This window comes from Pyxicephalus adspersus, chromosome 4, assembly GCF_032062135.1.
Source record: "Pyxicephalus adspersus chromosome 4, UCB_Pads_2.0, whole genome shotgun sequence".
Lineage (NCBI taxonomy): Eukaryota > Metazoa > Chordata > Amphibia > Anura > Pyxicephalidae > Pyxicephalus > Pyxicephalus adspersus.
Window position 1 is genome coordinate 7,644,501 of NC_092861.1, and position 19,305 is coordinate 7,663,805.

The 19,305-nt window shown below is 39.1% G+C and overlaps 1 protein-coding gene across 3 annotated transcripts in view; it reads left to right on the plus strand.

Annotated features, from left to right (window-relative positions):
• The window catches only part of AGBL5 (AGBL carboxypeptidase 5), a 41,828-nt gene extending 22,523 nt beyond the window's left edge, over positions 1-19,305 (plus strand). For 2 of the 3 annotated variants that reach the window (XM_072407315.1, XM_072407316.1), the window contains exons 13-16: positions 7,970-8,161; positions 15,414-15,535; positions 17,041-17,084; positions 18,687-19,303. In XM_072407315.1, the coding sequence (XP_072263416.1) occupies positions 7,970-8,161; positions 15,414-15,535; positions 17,041-17,084; positions 18,687-18,861 (533 nt within the window). In that variant the 3' untranslated portion in view covers positions 18,862-19,303. Of the gene's footprint in view, positions 1-7,969; positions 8,162-15,413; positions 15,536-17,040; positions 17,085-18,686 lie in introns of all 3 variants that reach the window. The other variant, XM_072407317.1, reaches the window with a different exon arrangement.

The window sequence follows — 19,305 nt, forward strand, 5'->3', positions numbered from 1 at the left end:
TAGGCTATGTCACCCAATCCTGCCACCTGTGCAGTGTAGGAATGGGTGATGAAGAAGGGAGCATAAGGGCTGATTCCAGGACACATATCCCAATCCAGAAAACCTCTGGAGGGATTGACAGATCTGCAAAAATAAAGGTGAGTGAGCTTTTTTTTTTTTTTGGCCTGGACCTTGAAGAGCATTCCATCCTTCTTCATTCAAATCTAGATGTGTGCAATGAACTGCCTTCTGGAGAAAAGTTGCTAGATTTGATGATTAGTAGCAAAGAGAATTTCTTGGTAACATAAAGGAAACATAAACAATTAAATAATCTGTATAATAGCATTGTATACCGCAAGCTTCTGCAAAGCATGTTGAATTCTTAAGTCTTAAATCACCTATTGCTTTGTGAAGGTTGAACATAGATGTAACTAGGATATCCGCTGTTCATCCCAATGCCTCTTTAAAATGACACCCAGTCTTTATGGATTGATTGATCTGTTAAATAAAGAAGGCTAAATGCTGTTTGTTACAGAAGGGCACCTGGAATTGGAGAGTTGTCTGGTTGCACTAAAAACTATCTGGGTATATTGAGGGTTCTTAAACTTTTTCTATGTTGATACCTTATGACCGGGTCACCTAAAATCTGTAAATGCTGCGTACAGTGTAGTCTCTATCTGGGTGTGAAAATATTGAAATTCCTATTATTGTGAGAGTTCTGTGTGACCATACGTACTTTGCATTCTCTGTGGTGTCATTCTGACACATATTTCAGTTCAGGTGTCTCCTATTAATATTCCAGTTTTACAAAAACATTTTGGACAATTTGTGCTCTTCATTCCTTGTGGTTACAGTTTGGAGTTGTGCAGAATGTGACTGCAAAAAGTTAAAGTTCTGTGTTTACACATTGTGAAGTTTTTTTTTTTTACTTGTAATATAGGGACGATTACCCGATCTTCCTGGCCCTGCTCGTTTTCTCTGGTTTTGATGGGAACCCCTGATAGTGAGACACGTGTGTATGTCTGATATTGGGCGTTTTACTATCTTACATTCTGGCTTCTAGCTGTGTCTTACAAACGTCACGCGTGTAATTCTTGTGATCCATTGCGTGATGGGATCTGAAAGTGATTGTCTTTTTGATTCTGATACATCTCTCAATCATTGGACTGGTTACTAAGATTTGTTATAATCCATTTTGTATGTTGGGAATCTTTGTAGGTTCTTTGTGTTACTCTGTGCTGTGTGATCTGATCTCATCCAGTGTCTGTGATATAAATCTGCCTCTTGTGTCAGTATTTCCGAGCAGTATATTTGTCTGAAATCCTTTATAATTTATTGTATTTATCATCTTTTTATAATTAGTGTAATCCATTCCTTGTGTGTGATCTCTTTTTGTGATGTATAATAGTCTGTGTTTGATTTGTCTTTGTGATCTGCTCATCTAGTTTTGGTGAATTATTCTCTGATTTTATATTCTATAGTCAGCATATAATCTGATAAGTATCGATTGGTCTGCGTGTGGTGGTCTTCCAATATCATCTCGTGTACTATGCAACCTGTCCCTGTATTCTCATATAGTTTTATCTGTGTGAGATCTATCTCTATTTTTTTATATAAACCAATCATTGTGTTGGATTTCTGATTGGCACCTTAAAAAATCCATCCTCTGTGGGATCACAAAGTATTCATTGTGTGTGGGATCTGGGATCTCCTATAGTTTGTACAGACTGTGTGTAGTAGAATCTAGTGTAATCCTGTCTGTATCAGATTCTCTGGGATCTCAAACATCTCATTCGGAATTTATGTTCTGCATTTGGGATGTCTTCTCATATATACTTTTGTGGATCACTTGATATTTTGTATGCAATCCATCCGTAGGCTCTGTTCCTTTGATCTTGTATGATCACTACTCTCTCTACCTCTGGTGTTTTGATATAATCGACTCTGTATGGAATCTGTGCCGGGGAAGTGTGGAATCTCTTTGCCACCTTGTGTGATCCAGTACAGGTTGCTGGTGATGGTGGGTATTGAATAGAAGAAGGGGGCCTAATGCGGAGACTGCCAACTTCCTTATCCATTGGCTCCACAAAGGACCTTCCCACTAGAATGGAGCATACAATAGCATTAGAGACCCAGGTAGACTGTGATCACCATCTCTAAAACCGATATTATGGCGGGGCTTGCCACAAAAAGATGTCTGGAGGCCAAAAAATTCTTCCCCTTCCTACACCATATAGGTGGACTGACCTCAGTACAAGTCACTCCTGTCAGCGGTCCATGGTGAGAAGTGTTTCTTCAATATGGGGAGCTTCAGCACCATCAGAGTCGCAGGACTCTTGGAATGGGATCAGTCATTGGATGGGGGTACACCACTGGCAACATGAACAAATTAATTGTAAGAATTTCCTAATTCCACCAAAAGATGTTTTTGTGTAACCCCCATTCTTAGGGTGCATTGTTCACATGTTTTGGTATTTGCTCAAATGCCTTCAATGCACCTTTTGGTTCCAGTTTCAGATTTACCAGGGACTTGAATTTCCTGACTAAAATATATATTAGGAGCAATGCCTACAGGCCAACTTTACCCCAACAGAAATAAAACAGGCTCTCTTCCATTTTGACTGAGATACCTGAATGGAGAATTCCTGAATGCAGTGACCCCAGAATGATGACTTTATTAGCATGCTTCTTTGTTGCCTATTTACAAGCTAGGGCAGCTCTGAAACTCGTCTGTATTGCTAAAGCGCAGTACGGCCTGGAGAGTGGGTCAGGCAGGGTATCCCAATACTGGCTGAACCCAAAAAATAAAAGATTGGTCGTAGAACAGTTACCATATGTGTGTCACAACTATGTTTTGAGCTGTTTGCCTTAAACAGGTTCCCTTTAATGATGGAGTAACAGTGGGTTGTGGTCAGCTATAGTATCACTTTCATGTAATCTTCCTTTGTCTTCCATTCCATCCTCATCTCATAAGATATTAATGTCTGACTGCCCTCCGGTGTCTCATCAATGTGGATTCTGTCTTGTGTTTATCTCTCTGTACTCAATAAAATTTCAATTCTGCCTACATATTCTGTCTGCCGTGTGTTTCTGAATGATCTCATTTCACATTCCACAATGATAATCAGATATTTATCGCTGATTTGTGATTTCCTCTAACCTCGCTGTGTCCCTTTTAGAATGGAAAGTGTCAAAATCAGATCTGGGAAGGAAAAGCAGAAATTACATCCCATAAAGAAAATCCTTCCCCACTTCACCCTCTTTAAAAATAAAAAATGAAGCCAAGTCAGAGTGACAGCTTCTGCCCCTCTGCAGAAAGAATTTCTGATGTCAAAGCTCCCTTGTGACATCACCACTGTCCCTTCTCATGTGACCATGTTTGGGTCCCGCAATTGGCTTCTCAGGCCCCAAATATTATCACATGGAGAAGGTCACATGTTACACCATGCCATGCAAGGTGAGGAGATGGCAAAGGGCCATGGAGGGGGTTAGTTTAGTGCTATGTGGATGTATTGTCCTTAATAGGCAAAGTCACCTTAACTCCTCTGTATCTAACTAGAACTCAAAACCATTGAACCACCCTAATGTAAGGCTAGGAAAAGTACAAAGGTCAGTGCACCTTGATATTTTATAGGTATCTTGAGGTATGTGGGGTAACTGCACAATATAAATTCTGATTATTTGAGAATCAATGGTGTCTGTGTTGTGATGCTTCTGTATGCCACATGCAGCAGGAAATATCTGACAGAGGTTTTAATTCTTCCACAATCTACCAAAACTCTGAAAATGTTTTGGATTGAGATAATGTATATGAGTAATATTTTCTGTAAATAACCTTGTATATCAATGTTACATAGGTAAATATGCAATTATAAATGTAAATGTGAGAAATCAACTACCCCACCACTGAAATTCTTTATCTCGCCGTGGCCATACCATGTGTTCATGATAAACCATGAAATCGATAAATAAATAGTTGCTGCAAAAAGCGCGAATATCAGAACTTTATTTATATACAGAAAAGAAAGTATGTATTGAAGCTGTTGAATCTGTCAAAGGATTTATGTTTTTGCTCATCCGGTTCTGAAATTTACACAGCATAGCCAGCATGGGGCTGGGAGACTAATATTCACTTGCAGGTCACATCCCCTTGCTTCGCTGTGACTGGACAGTAAATGGAGAAGCAACAGAGTGATTAGCTTTTCCATCTGTCACTTCTTTCCCCTGGCCGCATAACTGATTTGGTTCCTTGTTGGTTGATTCTTGGTCTCCTTCTTTAAGTTCTGCTGTACAGGGACTGCAGGAGGCTTACCCCATGTTAGGCATGGATAAGTGCACTATCCCACAATATGCATATATTTCCCACCATTCCCCTTACAATACCTTAACCCCTCTTTTCCCTCCACAGTCCCTTACTGACCAGGATCCAAAGGGCTGCCGCCTGGCATTTATCTGGTCCTTTTTGCTGCCTCCATCCCCATAGTTTGAAGGTCAATAGACCCCAAAGTCAACAAAGTGGAGAAGACATTGGGCCTCATTTTCTTTACAGCTCTCCAATGCTGGAGACGATACACTTTCATCAGTGAACCTGGGTGACCCAGCAATACTGGAATGGATCTGGTCCAGGGTTTGAATATATTTACGAACAAATAGAAATCCATTCCAGGTTTTCTGGATCACCCAGCCTCGCTGATGAAAGTGTTATTGTATCCTCTCCAGCCTTGGGGAGCTTTAATAAATCCGGCCCAATGTGAGAGGGAAATGTACATCATAACCGGACCATATCGCTTTGGATCTCAGGAGATACGGAACGATTGCGTAGGTTAGGTTAGTGTAGGGGGGGAGCGGTGAGCACACTCTTTCTAAGAAATAAGGAGGACAATATTGAAAAGATAGCTAACCAATTCCCCCCCATTGGAATATGCCCAATAAAGTGAACATGTGCTCAGATTGTGTGTTCACATTCTGAACAAGCAGTAAAAGCAGCCCTGATTCTCCTCCGTATCTCCAAGCATTGTAGATAAATTCATTTTCACAGCTTGCAATCAATGCTTTTTTTTCTTGAGCGCAGATTTTTTTCAGGTTGCCTTGCTTCTAATGTAAACACACAGAAGGTGTTCCTAAGCTGTTAGAAACCAGCTCTAGAGTCATTGTGATCTTTTGAGAAATAAGAATATTAAATATAATAATAAATAATATTTTATTATATTAGATTATATTATAATATATATATAATATAATAAAAATAATATTTTATATTTATGGTACCCAGAGAAGTCAGAATCTGGATCTGGATCAGTTTAAAACCCTTTTACTGCTCATTGGTAATATAGGTAGGTTATTTAAAATGCATAGTCTGTGCATTTTAATGTGTGACCAACATTTTTTATTCCTAAACAGATGTCCTTAGACTTATGTTTAACTGAACATCCGTAAAGACTTGCCTTTTAATGAATGAGTCCATTTAATGCAACCATATAACCCTTAATATCATTATTGTTATTATTAATATTAATAAACAGGATTTATATAGCGCCAACATATTACACAGCGCTGTACATTAAATAAGGATTGCAAATGACAGACTAATACAGACAGTGATACAGGAGGAGAGGACCCTGCTCCCAAGAGCTTACAATCTAGGAGGTGGGGGAATTTCACACACAATAGGATGTGAGATATGTAGTGCTGGGAAGTAGTGATGGTTTCAAAAGACAGAAGAAGATGGGTAGGCAAGTTTGAAAAAATGGGTTTTGAGCGCTCTTTTAAATGAGCAGAAAGTAGGAGCAAGCCGAATAGGACGAGGAAGACCATTCCAGAGAGTTGGGGCAGCTCTAGAGAAGTCTTGGAGCCGTGCATGTGATGAGGTTATGAGTGAGGAAGACATTAGTAGGTCATTGGAGGAGGGGAGAGAGCGGCAGGGGGAGTATTTTTTTACCAGGTCAGAAACGTAAGTGGGACAAGGACTGTGGAGGGGTTTGAAGGCAAAGCACAGGAGCTTGGATTTGATTCTAAGGTGAAATGGAAGCCAATGTAGAGAACTACAAAGAGATGCAGTGGAAGAGGAGCGGAGGGAAGGATGGATGAGTCTGGCTGCAGCATTTATAATAGATTGTAGAGGAGAGAGTCGGGTTACTGGAATACCAGAGAGGAGGAGGCTACAGTAGTCCAGACGAGAGATAAGAGCATGTACAATGAGTTTGGTGGTCTCAGGGGACAGGTAGGGGCGGATTTTGGAGATGTTGCGTAGATGAAAGTGACAGGACCTGGAAATGTTCTGAATATGGGGGGTAAATGAGAGGGCCGAGTCAAAGGTTGACACCAAGACAACGTGCCTGAGGGGAGGGCCGAATAACAGTGTTGTTAACAGTCAGATATATGTCGTTATTGATAAACACTAATTATATAGTGCCAAAATATTATGCAGCGCTGTACATTAAAATATAACTATGAAGCTTCTAATGCACATTGTGAAAAGCTTACAGTGTGCACAAAGATCAGAATGCTTTAGTGCAGTAGAGGAGGCTGTACAACTATATAAGTAAAGGGAAGGCTGGAGGGAAGTTTCAGTTTCTGGTAATATGGGAATTCAGCCTTTGTTGATAAATATTATAAAACCATTAGTAGTGCATCAGTTTGATCATGGAATGATTTATATGCAGATCACATGTTCATGGTGAAGTTTAAACGTCCTGTGTGTCTCAGACTTATCGTATGTTAAGGATAATTCAACGTCCTAAAATGCTAAATTGCTCTGAAAGATATCGATATAGTCCGCAGAGACATCCTGAGCTTCGATGTGCCTGAGCTACCCATGTTATAGCGAACACAGTGAACACATGATCCGGTACATCTTTGATTGGTTACTGATAGCCAGTAAGGATGGAGCACCCACCCACGCAGAGTCAGCTTCTGTCTCCAAATACCTGATATGTTTTAATAAACCTCCAGAACGGAGCATTGTCCTGTGAAATGTTAATATTCAGAATGAAAGTGGCAAGGGGGGTAAAGGATGAAACTGTTGGTAAAGCACAGAAGAAAGTATTGCAGTTGTTGAGCCGAGATGAGGTTATGTTCTACAATTTCTATGGATGAATGCAGGGTAGTGAAGGCAACATAGTCATTTTTTCCAGCTTGTGCTACCCAAAACTGATATTTAGCATCGTTTGGGCACCATGTTATCAGAACTGCCCGTAGTAGTTTGCTCCACCTTCCCACTTTTCACACTTACAAAGGCATCATCACCCACATCTGAATTCCCTATTTACTTGTAAAGTATAGACTGGTAAAAGGTGACTCGATCCTTGGCATCTGCCATGGCGGTTGCATTTTGGAGTGACTGGGTATTAAGGTGCCTTACTGTACATGTGACAACATTTTTTTTAATTCGTTTTGGAGTTAGCAAAGGTAAGACCTATCGGTGTTTTTTTTTTTTTTTTTTTTTTCCATCATTTATCATCTATCATCATTTCCTTCAGTTCCTGTCCTATAGGAAAAATTGTTAGAAGATCACTCCTTTTCTTCCTTTTTACACTTTTGACAAGGTTTTGGGCAATGGTCCTCAGGACAGGATGCTGATAGGGGTAGGGAGACTGGCAATTAACTTTTCAATACTTGTTCATCCTTTTGTTATTGGAATCTGCTGTTAAATAGGCAGTTTTAGTTTATGGGGCTTTTGCTTGGCTGGAGTATGAAAGGAGGGGAAAGTATTTTGTAGCAACACACTTCCTGTGCCACAGCCACAACACTTCTGCCCAGATATAGTTCAGTGAGCGAGCGTTGTCACCTTAGGATAAGGAGTGCAGTATTTGCATAAAAAAAAAAAGAAAAAAATGAAATGATAGTACAGTCATTGGTCAAATAGGTTGATGAGTTCTGACGAATTTTTCCTAAATGTTTCAATTGTTCAATATACAGCCTTTGTTCACCGGTCATCTTGCCTTGATTTGTATAGAAAGATTCCTAATAATCTGTTATATTTTTTGCACAGAAACCAGAGCTCAGGAGAAAAGGCGTCAACATCATCAGTCATTACTCCGAGCGGCAGTTCACAGCCCTCCGAGCAGTCATCATACCTCCAGCTCCCAGGCACCTCAGATCTCGCCCCTGCTCAGCCGGGGGTGCTCACGGACTTCACTAAAGAAGCCATCTTGTTCCTTGCCGGTGTCGCTCAGCATGTCAGGTCTGTACCCTGTCCACCCCTCTGCCCTGTGTAAGGTCTCACCTCCTCTGCACACTGTCTCCAAGTCTCGTTTCCTCAAAAAAGCCTTGGGGAAGAGATGGTCTTTGCTCCTTCCATCTACTTTGTCCTTTCCGAGCTTATTGAGCCGGAGAGCTGCTCGTCCTGGCAGCAGCGGCTTCCTTTCCCGACCATGTCCTCTAAATAAGTGCGTCTAGCACTCCTATTTAGGATAGGTGGTGAAAAGATGTGGCTTTTGGGGTCCAGCATAGCATTAAATCCCCCTGGAGGACCTTGCTCCACCTAAAGCAAATGGACAAATTGGTTTTGGTCGGTGCTGTATTTTCATTGAATATTATACTTTAGCACACATAACTTTTGTTTGTGTATTTTTTTAAACTATGTTTTGCTGTTCATGTGCCTAAAATTACTTCTTATCACAAGGAGAACATAAAACCTAGTGTTGAATATATTTAATGCAACCAAGTATACAAACTAAAGGGCAACACTTCCAGGTATTTATAACCTCACCTTCTTCACACTACCCCCTCACAATGCCTTCATCTTCTTCTCTCTCCAAAATGACTGAGCCATCTTTATTCAGGTATTGTCCAGTGCCAGCATCTACTTCGTGGACTGAGATGTTGGCTCAGTGACAACACAAACCTATAAATACAGGTGTCATGTCAGTTCTTGTGTTCACAAATGTCTGAAAGAGATTGGTTCTTTGCTGCAGCCTCTCATCTTATGACTTTTACTGGGGGAGAGCAGACTGAAGAAATGCTTCCTGTTGCTTGCAGCAGACTGATAGCATGACCTAAGTCATTGGATTGAAGCTTGAAGATGGATTTTTAATGATAAAGGTTAAACCTTCCCTGAAAAATAACACTGTATATTGTAACGTGTCGGGAGATTATTCATGCCAACGTGTAAGGTCTAATTTAGGTATTGTATATGTTTTGTATTGTGTGTTTGTGTTTTATTTCAGAAAAATTACGAATGACACCATGCTACTGGAATTTTATGTTCGACGATTTTTTCCATTGCTGTTGATATTTACGTATATCGAGCATGTTTCATATTTCACCAGTTTGCTTTTTTTCCTTTGTGATCATTTGTGTGTATATTTTGTACAGTGCATGCCACACAAGCTGTCTGTACTATATTGCTATGAGAATGACATAATGTTCTGTATATCTTGTGTGTAACTGTTAATTTGTGTTACCAATCACACTGGAGGCTGCCGTGTCTCTGAAAGGGTTTTAGTATCGGAGAGGTGCACACATCTGTAGGATCAGGCATAGCATTGTGCTCCGGAGTAGATCCAGCAGTCCATCCTCCAGGGCTGGGTAAGGAGCCTTAAAGTGGAACCTTAAAACAATTTTCTATCCAATGGGATTTAAGGAGAGGTAACGCATGCATTTTATGTATGAAACCTGCATTATTGCATTGGGTTACCATTCACTCCTAAAGGCGAAAAGATTTACTTCCCTGCATTGTTGTATGGCATTCACATTTCACGTGCAGCCTATGATAAGGAATAGGACTGCCCTAATACAACGCAAGCCAATTCAAATGATCACGCACTGCTTTTAAAAACTCGGCACAGAACTGTAGTGGTTACAGGACCTGTATATAATTTTTTTTAAAGCTGGGTAGATAGAAGCTGTAGCCAGGTGGCAGCCCAACTCTACAGTAACTATCCAAAAACAGCTGAGTGGTCACTTAAAGCTCCAGGTGGAGTGCCCGGCTAAAAGGAGCTAGGGAGAACACAGATGTGTTAAATTACATTATGATATCAATCCAAACTGCAACCGTGCCAATACAAATTCAGAAGCGGCACAGTGTGCCAGTGTACATATCTCCTACCTATTAAAAGTCTCAGTACCAACCGATTCCTCCATGTTTTTTGCATTGTGCCACTGCTCACATGATTTATTCATTAATCAAACTCTACATTTGAGTTGAACCTAAACCACCTAACAATTTAATTTAAAAAAAAAACTTTGTTCCCTGCCCAGGAGTAATGAATCAAACAATTAGGACCAGTGCTAGTGTGATACGCTGACCGGTGATTGTGAGCGATGGCACAACACAAATAATGTAAAATACTTCTATTTAATACTTCTATTTGATAGAATATTTCTAATGATGGTGCAATCTTGCTTCAGAGTTACAGTAGGACAGATATGGTCCGATCACCAGAAGATCTTTTTCTGTAACTTTGTGTACAAACGCTACATGTTGATATGTTGGCACACCATAAAATGAGGGCCTGGAATGAGAGTTGGAATATGTCAGGTTTTAGGGGTATTTGTACTCTTCCTGTAGTATCCTCCAGCATAAAAAATACAAAAATTAACATTAAAAGTCCCTGCTCAAGCGTGCAGACTTGGAGGTCTCATCACCATGAGTCTACAAGGTATACATGAAATTGTTAGGTATTTGAACTCTTGAGCTTTTTCAAATTACCGACATTGGTCTTCAATACCCCTCAGAAGTTTCTACTTTGCTAGTGTTGCCATTTAGAAGGCTGCAGAGATCATGGTGGATAGAAGATGGGGGAAAGATTGGTCAATGTCAGTAAATAATATTCATCTCTAATGGGGACTTTCTGTCTTTCTGCTGTAACAGTAGACACCCCTTCCACTTTATCATACTATGCTGCTACATTCTGCTTTATATAACTGCCTGCAGATCTGTATTCCATTGTTTTGGGTTTTTCCCTGTACCCTTTATAAAGTGTCAATAAAATCCTCTACTGGTGCTTTGTGCTGCATTTTATTTGTGATTGTCCTAAAAGTCCTGACTTAATCGTTAAGACGTTGTGTTTTTTTTCTTTCTAGTGTTCCTTACACACATACATAACCTGCCACTAATTTATTTCAGGCATTCTGCTGTGTGCTTAACCACAAACCCAACCTCTCCTTTTTAAGTGAATGTGAGAGAATGGAAATAATTATTTACACGTGACTGCAGAGGTTACTCCAGTCACAGCTGCCTTGCGAGTTTGATCAGTAATCCATCAAGGGGAATTCGCATCACACAGGAAGTAATTTCTTTGTTTTCCTTTTAGGTGTCCTCTTGACTTTGCCAGGCATTCGATTTACCAATGATCTTTCCATAGGACTATATGGGTGTTGCACTTGTAAAACGTTCCTTTGTGCAGACATCCAAAATCCCTACTGCAACTTCTGTGTTCCTCTATCTTGGGTGTGATGTCAGCATTATGACATTATAGTATCGCCCCTCATCCCTATCCTGGGAGCCACATAAAAGGCTTTGTAGAAAGGAAGGTTCAGATGAGCTGGGTCGGCAAAGAATACTTAAACCTTTCCACAAACAGATGACTTTTCCTGAAGTGGTCAATATTTCAAATACCTTCATGTCCTCTTGTTTTACCTAAAAATTGAAGTTGGTTACAGGGTCCGCTATAGAAGAATAAAACGTAAAGAAGGGTTTGTGGCAAAAAATAAATTGTATTACTGATTACTTCTCATAATACATATCATAAATCAATGCATTGAAATGACTGGAGATACAGGTCCAGATCATTACTGTTTCTGTCCTGTAGGGGCACTAGACAATAAGCTTCTGACAGGAATATACAACATTATAACATCTGTGTCGCATACGTAGGCTGGTTACCTGACACGTTTCGCCCGATTTAGGCTTTTTCAGGGGTGAAGTTACATTTAGTGAAGTTGAGCATGATTACTTGGCAGTATCTAGGTTTACAGTAGGTACAAAATGTCAATTTAGAAGCAGTATAAACATAAAAAAACATTGAGCCTAATGTATGTTCTTATGTGATGACCATATAACGGTACATAGACTATAGTTAGGAGATGTACAAAGTAGTAATAATATTAGTTTGCTGAATATACATATCATAGGAACAATACATCAAGTGTCATGAAATGTTAACATGTCCAATAATTCTATGCAGAACAAAATATCAATAAATGCCATAATACAGTGGTATATAATCAGATTAGGTCCATAATAACAGCAGAATAATGATCGTGATAGAGTGTGATAGAGAATATATATATATATATATATATATATATATATATATATATATATATATATATAATGTAAAGCAGCTGTAACGCATCGGGTAACCAGCCTACGTATGCGACACGGTTGTTTTTATAATGTATTTTCCTGTCAGAAGCTTATTGTCTAGTGTCCCTACAGGGCCAGAACGGTAATGATCTGGCCTTGTATCTTCAGTCATTTCAAAGCATTGATTTATGATATGTATTATAAGAAGTAATTATTATTACAATTTATTTTTTGCCAAAAAATCCCTTCTTTACATTTTGTTCTTTCACTGGATATCTTCAGGGTTGGAAACTAGGCTCATTTCTAGGGCCTGTATATATCTACTATCACCAGATAAATATGCAAACACTTGAGCTCTACAGGGTCTTCTATCCTTATCAGTGTTGAACCCAAAAATTTGTTTTGGGACTCAGCTACTCAGAACCCACCCAAAAACAGCCGGGTGGTGACTGAAAAATGCTGGGTGGTGCACCCGGCTAAAAGGAGCCGGGGAGAACACTGCTAATAGCAACTTCATTGCAACCTAATGAAATTGCTTTTATAAACATCATCTCTGTCCTCCCCTGTACCCAAAATATATTGTTGCCTACATAATTCTGTTTAATGTCAATGTTTCTGGCTGTGCCAGATGCTTGGCCCCCAACTGTTTGTATTAGGAGCCTTCATATTGGGGACAACTAGTTCCGATTTACCCAATGAATGGTCTGCAATGATAAAACTTGGGGAAAACACAAAAACCACAATAATGTTCTGTGAGCTATAGATATAGTAATTGTTAAAGGGTTCCCTGATGACCTGAAAGTTATTTCAAGGTTCTCCCATGTAATTAAGGTCTAGAAACGGTTATATACTAATGTTGAACAATAAAATTAGGCTCAAAATTTGTGTTCAGTAGGGTTGAGGTTAAGCTCTTCCACACCAGGCTCCTCACAATGTCTTTATGGAGCTGGTTTTGTACAGAAGGCCAAAATCATGCTGGAACAGAAGAGGACTTCACTAAACTATCACCACAAAGTTGAAAAGACAAAATTGTGTAAAATGTCTGTGTATGTTGTAGCAATAACGCCACCCATTAGTGGAAACATCTGAACTCATTTTGAGCATTTTCCACATGCATTAGGCATAGGGCATAGGCGTGATGGTCTGGTGTCCAAAATGTTTTGTCTATCTTACATTTACACCATTTGGCCAAAAGTATATTGAAGCTCCTCCAGAAGGAAATCATTTGCAAAAAGCCAGCTCCTTAAAGACATTGTGATGAGTTCCAGATAGAGGAACATAAAGCCCTGACCTCAACACCTTTGCGATACAATAAACCTAACCTAAAGCCAGGTCTTTTTATCCAATATTAGTAACTAACCTCATCAATAATTTTTTGGGCTAATGGGTGAAATGACAAAAAACACACAAAGAGAGGAAGGTGTTATAGCCACAGATAAAAGGGGCAACGCCATATTATTGGCCAGGTTTTTAGAATAAGATGTTCAAAGAGCTTGTATTGGTGTGGTGGTTAGACGTTTATAAAAGTTTTGTCCATATAATGTATTGAAGTGAATGTATTTAAATGCTCTTTTAGTCCAAAACCTAATTTAAAAAAATAAATACAACTAACAAGACAATGTATTCAACCACAGAGCGTGTGGGACTTTCATTTACAGTCCTGTCTTATTGGACATAATTTTCCATAGGCTTTTAACGCCGGTTACTCACTCAGGTGTTGTGGTACCATGAGCATTATCACAATACAATATGAACTTGTTGGTGCGTATCGGTGTCATTTAAATCTTGTACTACAGTGTACTGCAGCACATGGTAAAACACTAATGTGTGTGTTGTGTTGTGTTATGATGCATGGACCTTAACACAATGGTCCAGATCTATTGAAGATCTCCAAGACTGGAGAAGATAGACTATCATGGGAGAACCTGGGTGACCCAGTAGTTTGGAATATATTTCTTAACCACCCCTAGCGGTATTCTCGAGTGTGACTCAAGGTGGATTTACCATGCAAAAAGCGATTATCCCGAGTCACACTCAGGGTCGCTAACTAAAAACTTACCTTGCTCTGTTCCGTCGTTCCCTGGCGTCCTGCTGGTTTTCGCAGGTCCTGGGGACATGTCTTCTCTCTTTGATCTTCAGCTGCGAACTGCAGAGATGTTCTCCGGGGTTTGCTGGTGACATTGGTACATGCGTCGGTGCGGGCCGGAGGATCAGCAGGAAATTCAAATATTTTTGTATTGGATTCAATACAAAATAGCTGTATTGAGTCCAATACAAAGAAATCTTTATATATTATGTATATAATTATATATATAAAGTATTGTGTGTGTGTGTGTGTGTGTGTATATATATATATATATATATATATAATATATATATATATATATATATATATATACAGTATATATATTATACATGCTACTGTACAGTTATATTACATGTTTCACTACTTCTGTTTTGTGCCTTTTTTTATTGATTTTGTGTGTTTATTTTTTGTTTATTTTTGTAATATATTTTTGTGTTTTTTTTTATTTAAAGTTTATTATGAAATGTATTAAATATTGGAACTAGGTGAGTTGTGCCTATTAATTATAGCCTACAATGTAAAATAAAATTCCATGCAAAAAAAATGGAACTTTTTTTCATTGAAATACAGACAGATTTGGAACGCTAGGGGGTTTAAATAATTTGATATTGGTTTTAATAGTTTGCTAATGTTTTCAATCTGGGTTCAGGTTTGCAGGATCATCCAGGTTCTCCTATGATAGTCTATATTTTCCAGTCCTGGAGAGCCTTAATAAATCAGGCCCAATGCATATTCACGTACCAGAGGAAAATGTATATGGGGCCCTGAGGAATCATTTGCTGCATAATCTGGATTTCTTACTGTGTATGCAGGTATATAGTGCTGAATGCCAAGACAAAGACACCACCATCAAAAGCTGTGCATATTCCTGCCGTGCGTCTCGTGTTTATTATCTGTATGATTTCACAAGTCTTAACACGGGTGCCATACCCTCTACTGACAATTATGGTTTTAAGTTAGGGAATGATAGAGAGATAATGTGGTTGCTGTGGGTGCCATCATCTGGTCGTTGGGTTCCAGGTATCTGGTCTATAATGTTGTCCATAAAGTTCAGTTCTGTTGTTGATTTATTGTCCCTACACTTTGTCTTTTGTGTAGGCAGTGGACTTACCGGCCTCACCTCCAAGGCAAAGACTTCAGTGCAAGCCAGGAAGGGTTCACGGGAAGGAGACAGCAGCAAGACTCGCACCTGCCCAGACCCCGGAGTCACGCTCATACAGGTAAAACTCAAATAATACATGCAGTTTGTATGTTCTCCCTGTGTTCTCCCTCTCCCCCTCAACAACTCATAAATATTTCTTTATGGTCATTAGATGAGAGCCTGGAATGATTGGTGACAGCAATAGGGACATGTGCTGGGGATCGCACTCCAAATGGTGGTAGTTACCTTTAAGATTCTGACATAGAACCTACAGCACCAACATGTATACAATATTTTACCAAGTATCTGAAAACACTGGTTAAAGTTCGGAGAAGGACCTTTTTTTTCTTCCATTATCCTTGTACACACAGCCAACTCCCCAAAGACTTAGTTATAATGAGTTTGGTGTCCTTCAAAGACTCCTGACCTAATTTCCGATAGAACACAGAATATGAGCCAGGTTTGTTCCTTCAGCATTCATGTCTGACCTCACATGTAACCTAAATGAGTACAAATTCCCACAGACACTTTCCTGAATCTTGTCCATTAATATCTATGGTTTGGGAAACAAGCTCATACATTCGTGATGGTCAAGTGTCCACAAAACGGATCATACCATGTAGGTTGTTTATATTCCTGTAGACGTTTGTTGGAGAAATTATTGCATGCAGGGTGAGTGGTTCTATGAGAGGGGCATTCATGCAGCACTGACCATTAACCCTTTGCTGCCAGCAACATATAACTTATGCCAAACTTCCATCCGCTACACATCTTACTACCAGCTTTAAATCAAGTGTATGTTTTTTTTTTAAATATTCGGATTTGATGATAATTGTGTGAGTTGTCTGCTTTTAGAAAACATAATATATTAGGGTTTTCATTTCACTTTCATAAAAAATGTATTTTAACATGTGTGGATTACACCTTGCACAGGAAATCTTTAGAATCTGTCATTGCTGATCTTTTGCAATGTGCATTTCCTAGGTGTCATTTTTATCCATGGTCTTCAAACCCTGACCTGCAACAATTATACATTATATTTATACAATACAGTATATATACACAATTTACATTGTTTCTATTTTCCTTAAAATATTAGTCTATGGATGTGCTCCATGATGTTTACAGCTGGTATAAGTCATTTTTAAGCATTCCCAGCTTTGTACAAAGTTTCTGTGAATAGGCCCTGCCCCTCATTTGTAGACACATGATTTCCACTGTAAATTCAGGGGTGCTGAGATAGGTAGTCTGACATCTATTGATCTTCCTACTTTGGGAGACACATTGCCACATCTGACTGACCTTACCATTAGTTGAATTCAGTGTGGAGTATAAAGAGCTGCAATGCGGTGTGCAAACATACTTGGCTCATAAAACAGATAATTTGTCCACCACTTTGCTTCTCTTTGCTGCTTGTATTTACTAATCACCCTAACTGCCCGTTCAGTTTTAGGTTTAGTTGAGTTTAAATTTTTTTTTTAATAATTAGGAAGACCTAAGAGAGAATTGCCTATAGATATTTGATATGGGTTGTTGTTTTATTATCCTTTCTGTATAATAATTTATTTTTTTCTTCTTTCTTAGAACTTGCAGAAAAGAAGTAACAGCCATAGTAAAGATTATTCCAGGTACTATTTATTCCTTCTTTAATCCTCTTGAAGATTCACTTCATTCACTGTTTATATACTACACAATTATAATTGTGACCGAATTCTACTCTTTATGTTGGATTGTTAATGGTATATTTTTATTGTATATGTTTTTTATCATAGAAATAGCAGTGAGGTGAGTGAACAGGGTCAGGGACTATGGCAAAGGTAGTCTCACCATATTAGATAGCTAGCTGGATCGAGGTAAGGATGATGAAGTAAAGGAGTTCAGGGTTTCCAAATAACTGCAAGACTTTTAAAAGTTTTATTTTGGGTAAAATACATTTTCTTACCTTGCCAGTTTACAAAGCCCTTTTACATATGGTTTGGCCGGTTTGGAGAAACATGAGTGTCCTTCAGATAGCCCTGACTTCAATCCAGTTCAACTACTGTAAAATGAACTGGAACGCTGATTGTGAGCCAGATCTTCTCATCCAACAACAGTACGTGACCTTACAAATGCTCTTTTTTAAAAATGGTCAAACACGCTCCAAAATATTGTGAAAAGCCTTCATGGAAGTATAGCAGCAACTCGTCCATCGTCATCGTTGGACATCGTTATGGTTCATGGTTTTGGAATGGGACGGCCAACAAGCTCTTTTAGGTGTCCATAAACTTATTTCCCTATGGAGTAGCAGGAGTTTGATGAAAGGTTCCCTGCTAGCACTGTAGAAAAGGATTTCTTCAAACCCCCAGGATTTTTCTAATTATCCGGGCAACAGATTACCTACCTGGAGTATGGGATATTTTGTGGTGTTTGCATCCCTCTGTTTTTCAGAGTAGCAGAAGTAGAACGAGTGGTGTACAATGCCAGAGACGGCCATAGCTTAGTATAGCAGCAGTGTTCTACATCTGTACAATTTCTATTGGATTTGCCAACCACTATAGTATAAGGGTCGCCCTAAACCATTCGGCTAGGCCCATATGGTGCATAATTGATGGTAAATCTAAGTTGTGCATTGTGTCGCACTACATGGTATTACTGCAATACACTTCTCTATGTTTGGTGCGAATGGCTCCCAATGCACTGTACATGTCAAAAAATGTGATTTTTTTTACTTTTTGCATTACGTTTTACCTGTCTAAGAATCTGAAAAATATCTTTTTATTTTTGTCAAAAGATAGTATTGCCTTGAAGGATGTTTATACTTAGCAGCTTTAATTCTTTATACATTGAATCCTCTGCATTTCCTAATTCAGTGCATAATAAAAAAAAAAAAAGCTTGTTCTGCCACCTAGTGGCCAATTGTCAAAAGTGCACAGAAGTCATAATAGGAAAACTAGGACGAATTTAGGTGAAATAATTTATAAATACATCCTTTTGGGCCATTGAGCTGGAACAACGAGGATATCCCAAATTCTGATTGTTCTGATTCACTAGCAGCATGCATTCAAAGCATTATGGCAAGGTATAGCAATCCCAATCTCTTTTTTTTTTAACTTTAGGATTTCTTTGTTAATTTTCAGTAAAAAAAAAAAACAAAAAAAAAAACCAGAAAAGTTTCTAGACTGTTTTTGACGCCCCTGTTATCCTATTATCGTCTATTATTTATAAACATTTCATTGCTGACCTCTCCTTAGGTCTCTGGAAAGTTTGGGTGTGCGTCCCAGCCGGATCCCAGTGAGGAGGAACGGGTTACTCCACACCCAGAGCCTCGTCCATGTCACAAATGATCGGGACTCCCCCATTCTCAGAGTGTGGAAATACACTGCGGACCAAACCCTGAAACACTGCGCCCTCACAGGTAAGGGGTGATATACAGCTTGGTGTATGGAATGTACTTCCTTTCCCAGTGGTGGGGGTGAGATACAGCAGCATATGAATTATAAATTGTATTCCCAATAATTGGAAGTGAGGTACAGCAGCGCATAGAATGTATTGTGTATTCCCAATCGAAGTGATGAATTACAGCATGCACCCTACATTCCATAGTCATGGGAAGTGACGATTGGCACAGTTTATGAAATGCATTACTAGTGGAAGGAAGTGGATTTAATGTTTGGATTGTACTGTACCTTCCTAAATGTAGGTGGGTAAGGCACAGCACATTGTATGGAATGTATGATGCATTGTTAATGGTCGATGGTAAGGCACAGCACATTGTATGGAAAGTATTATGCTTTCCCAATGATAGGGATGAAGAGTGTATATAATGATTCTGCCTTTCCAGTGGTAAATAGTAAGGTACAGCAATGTATA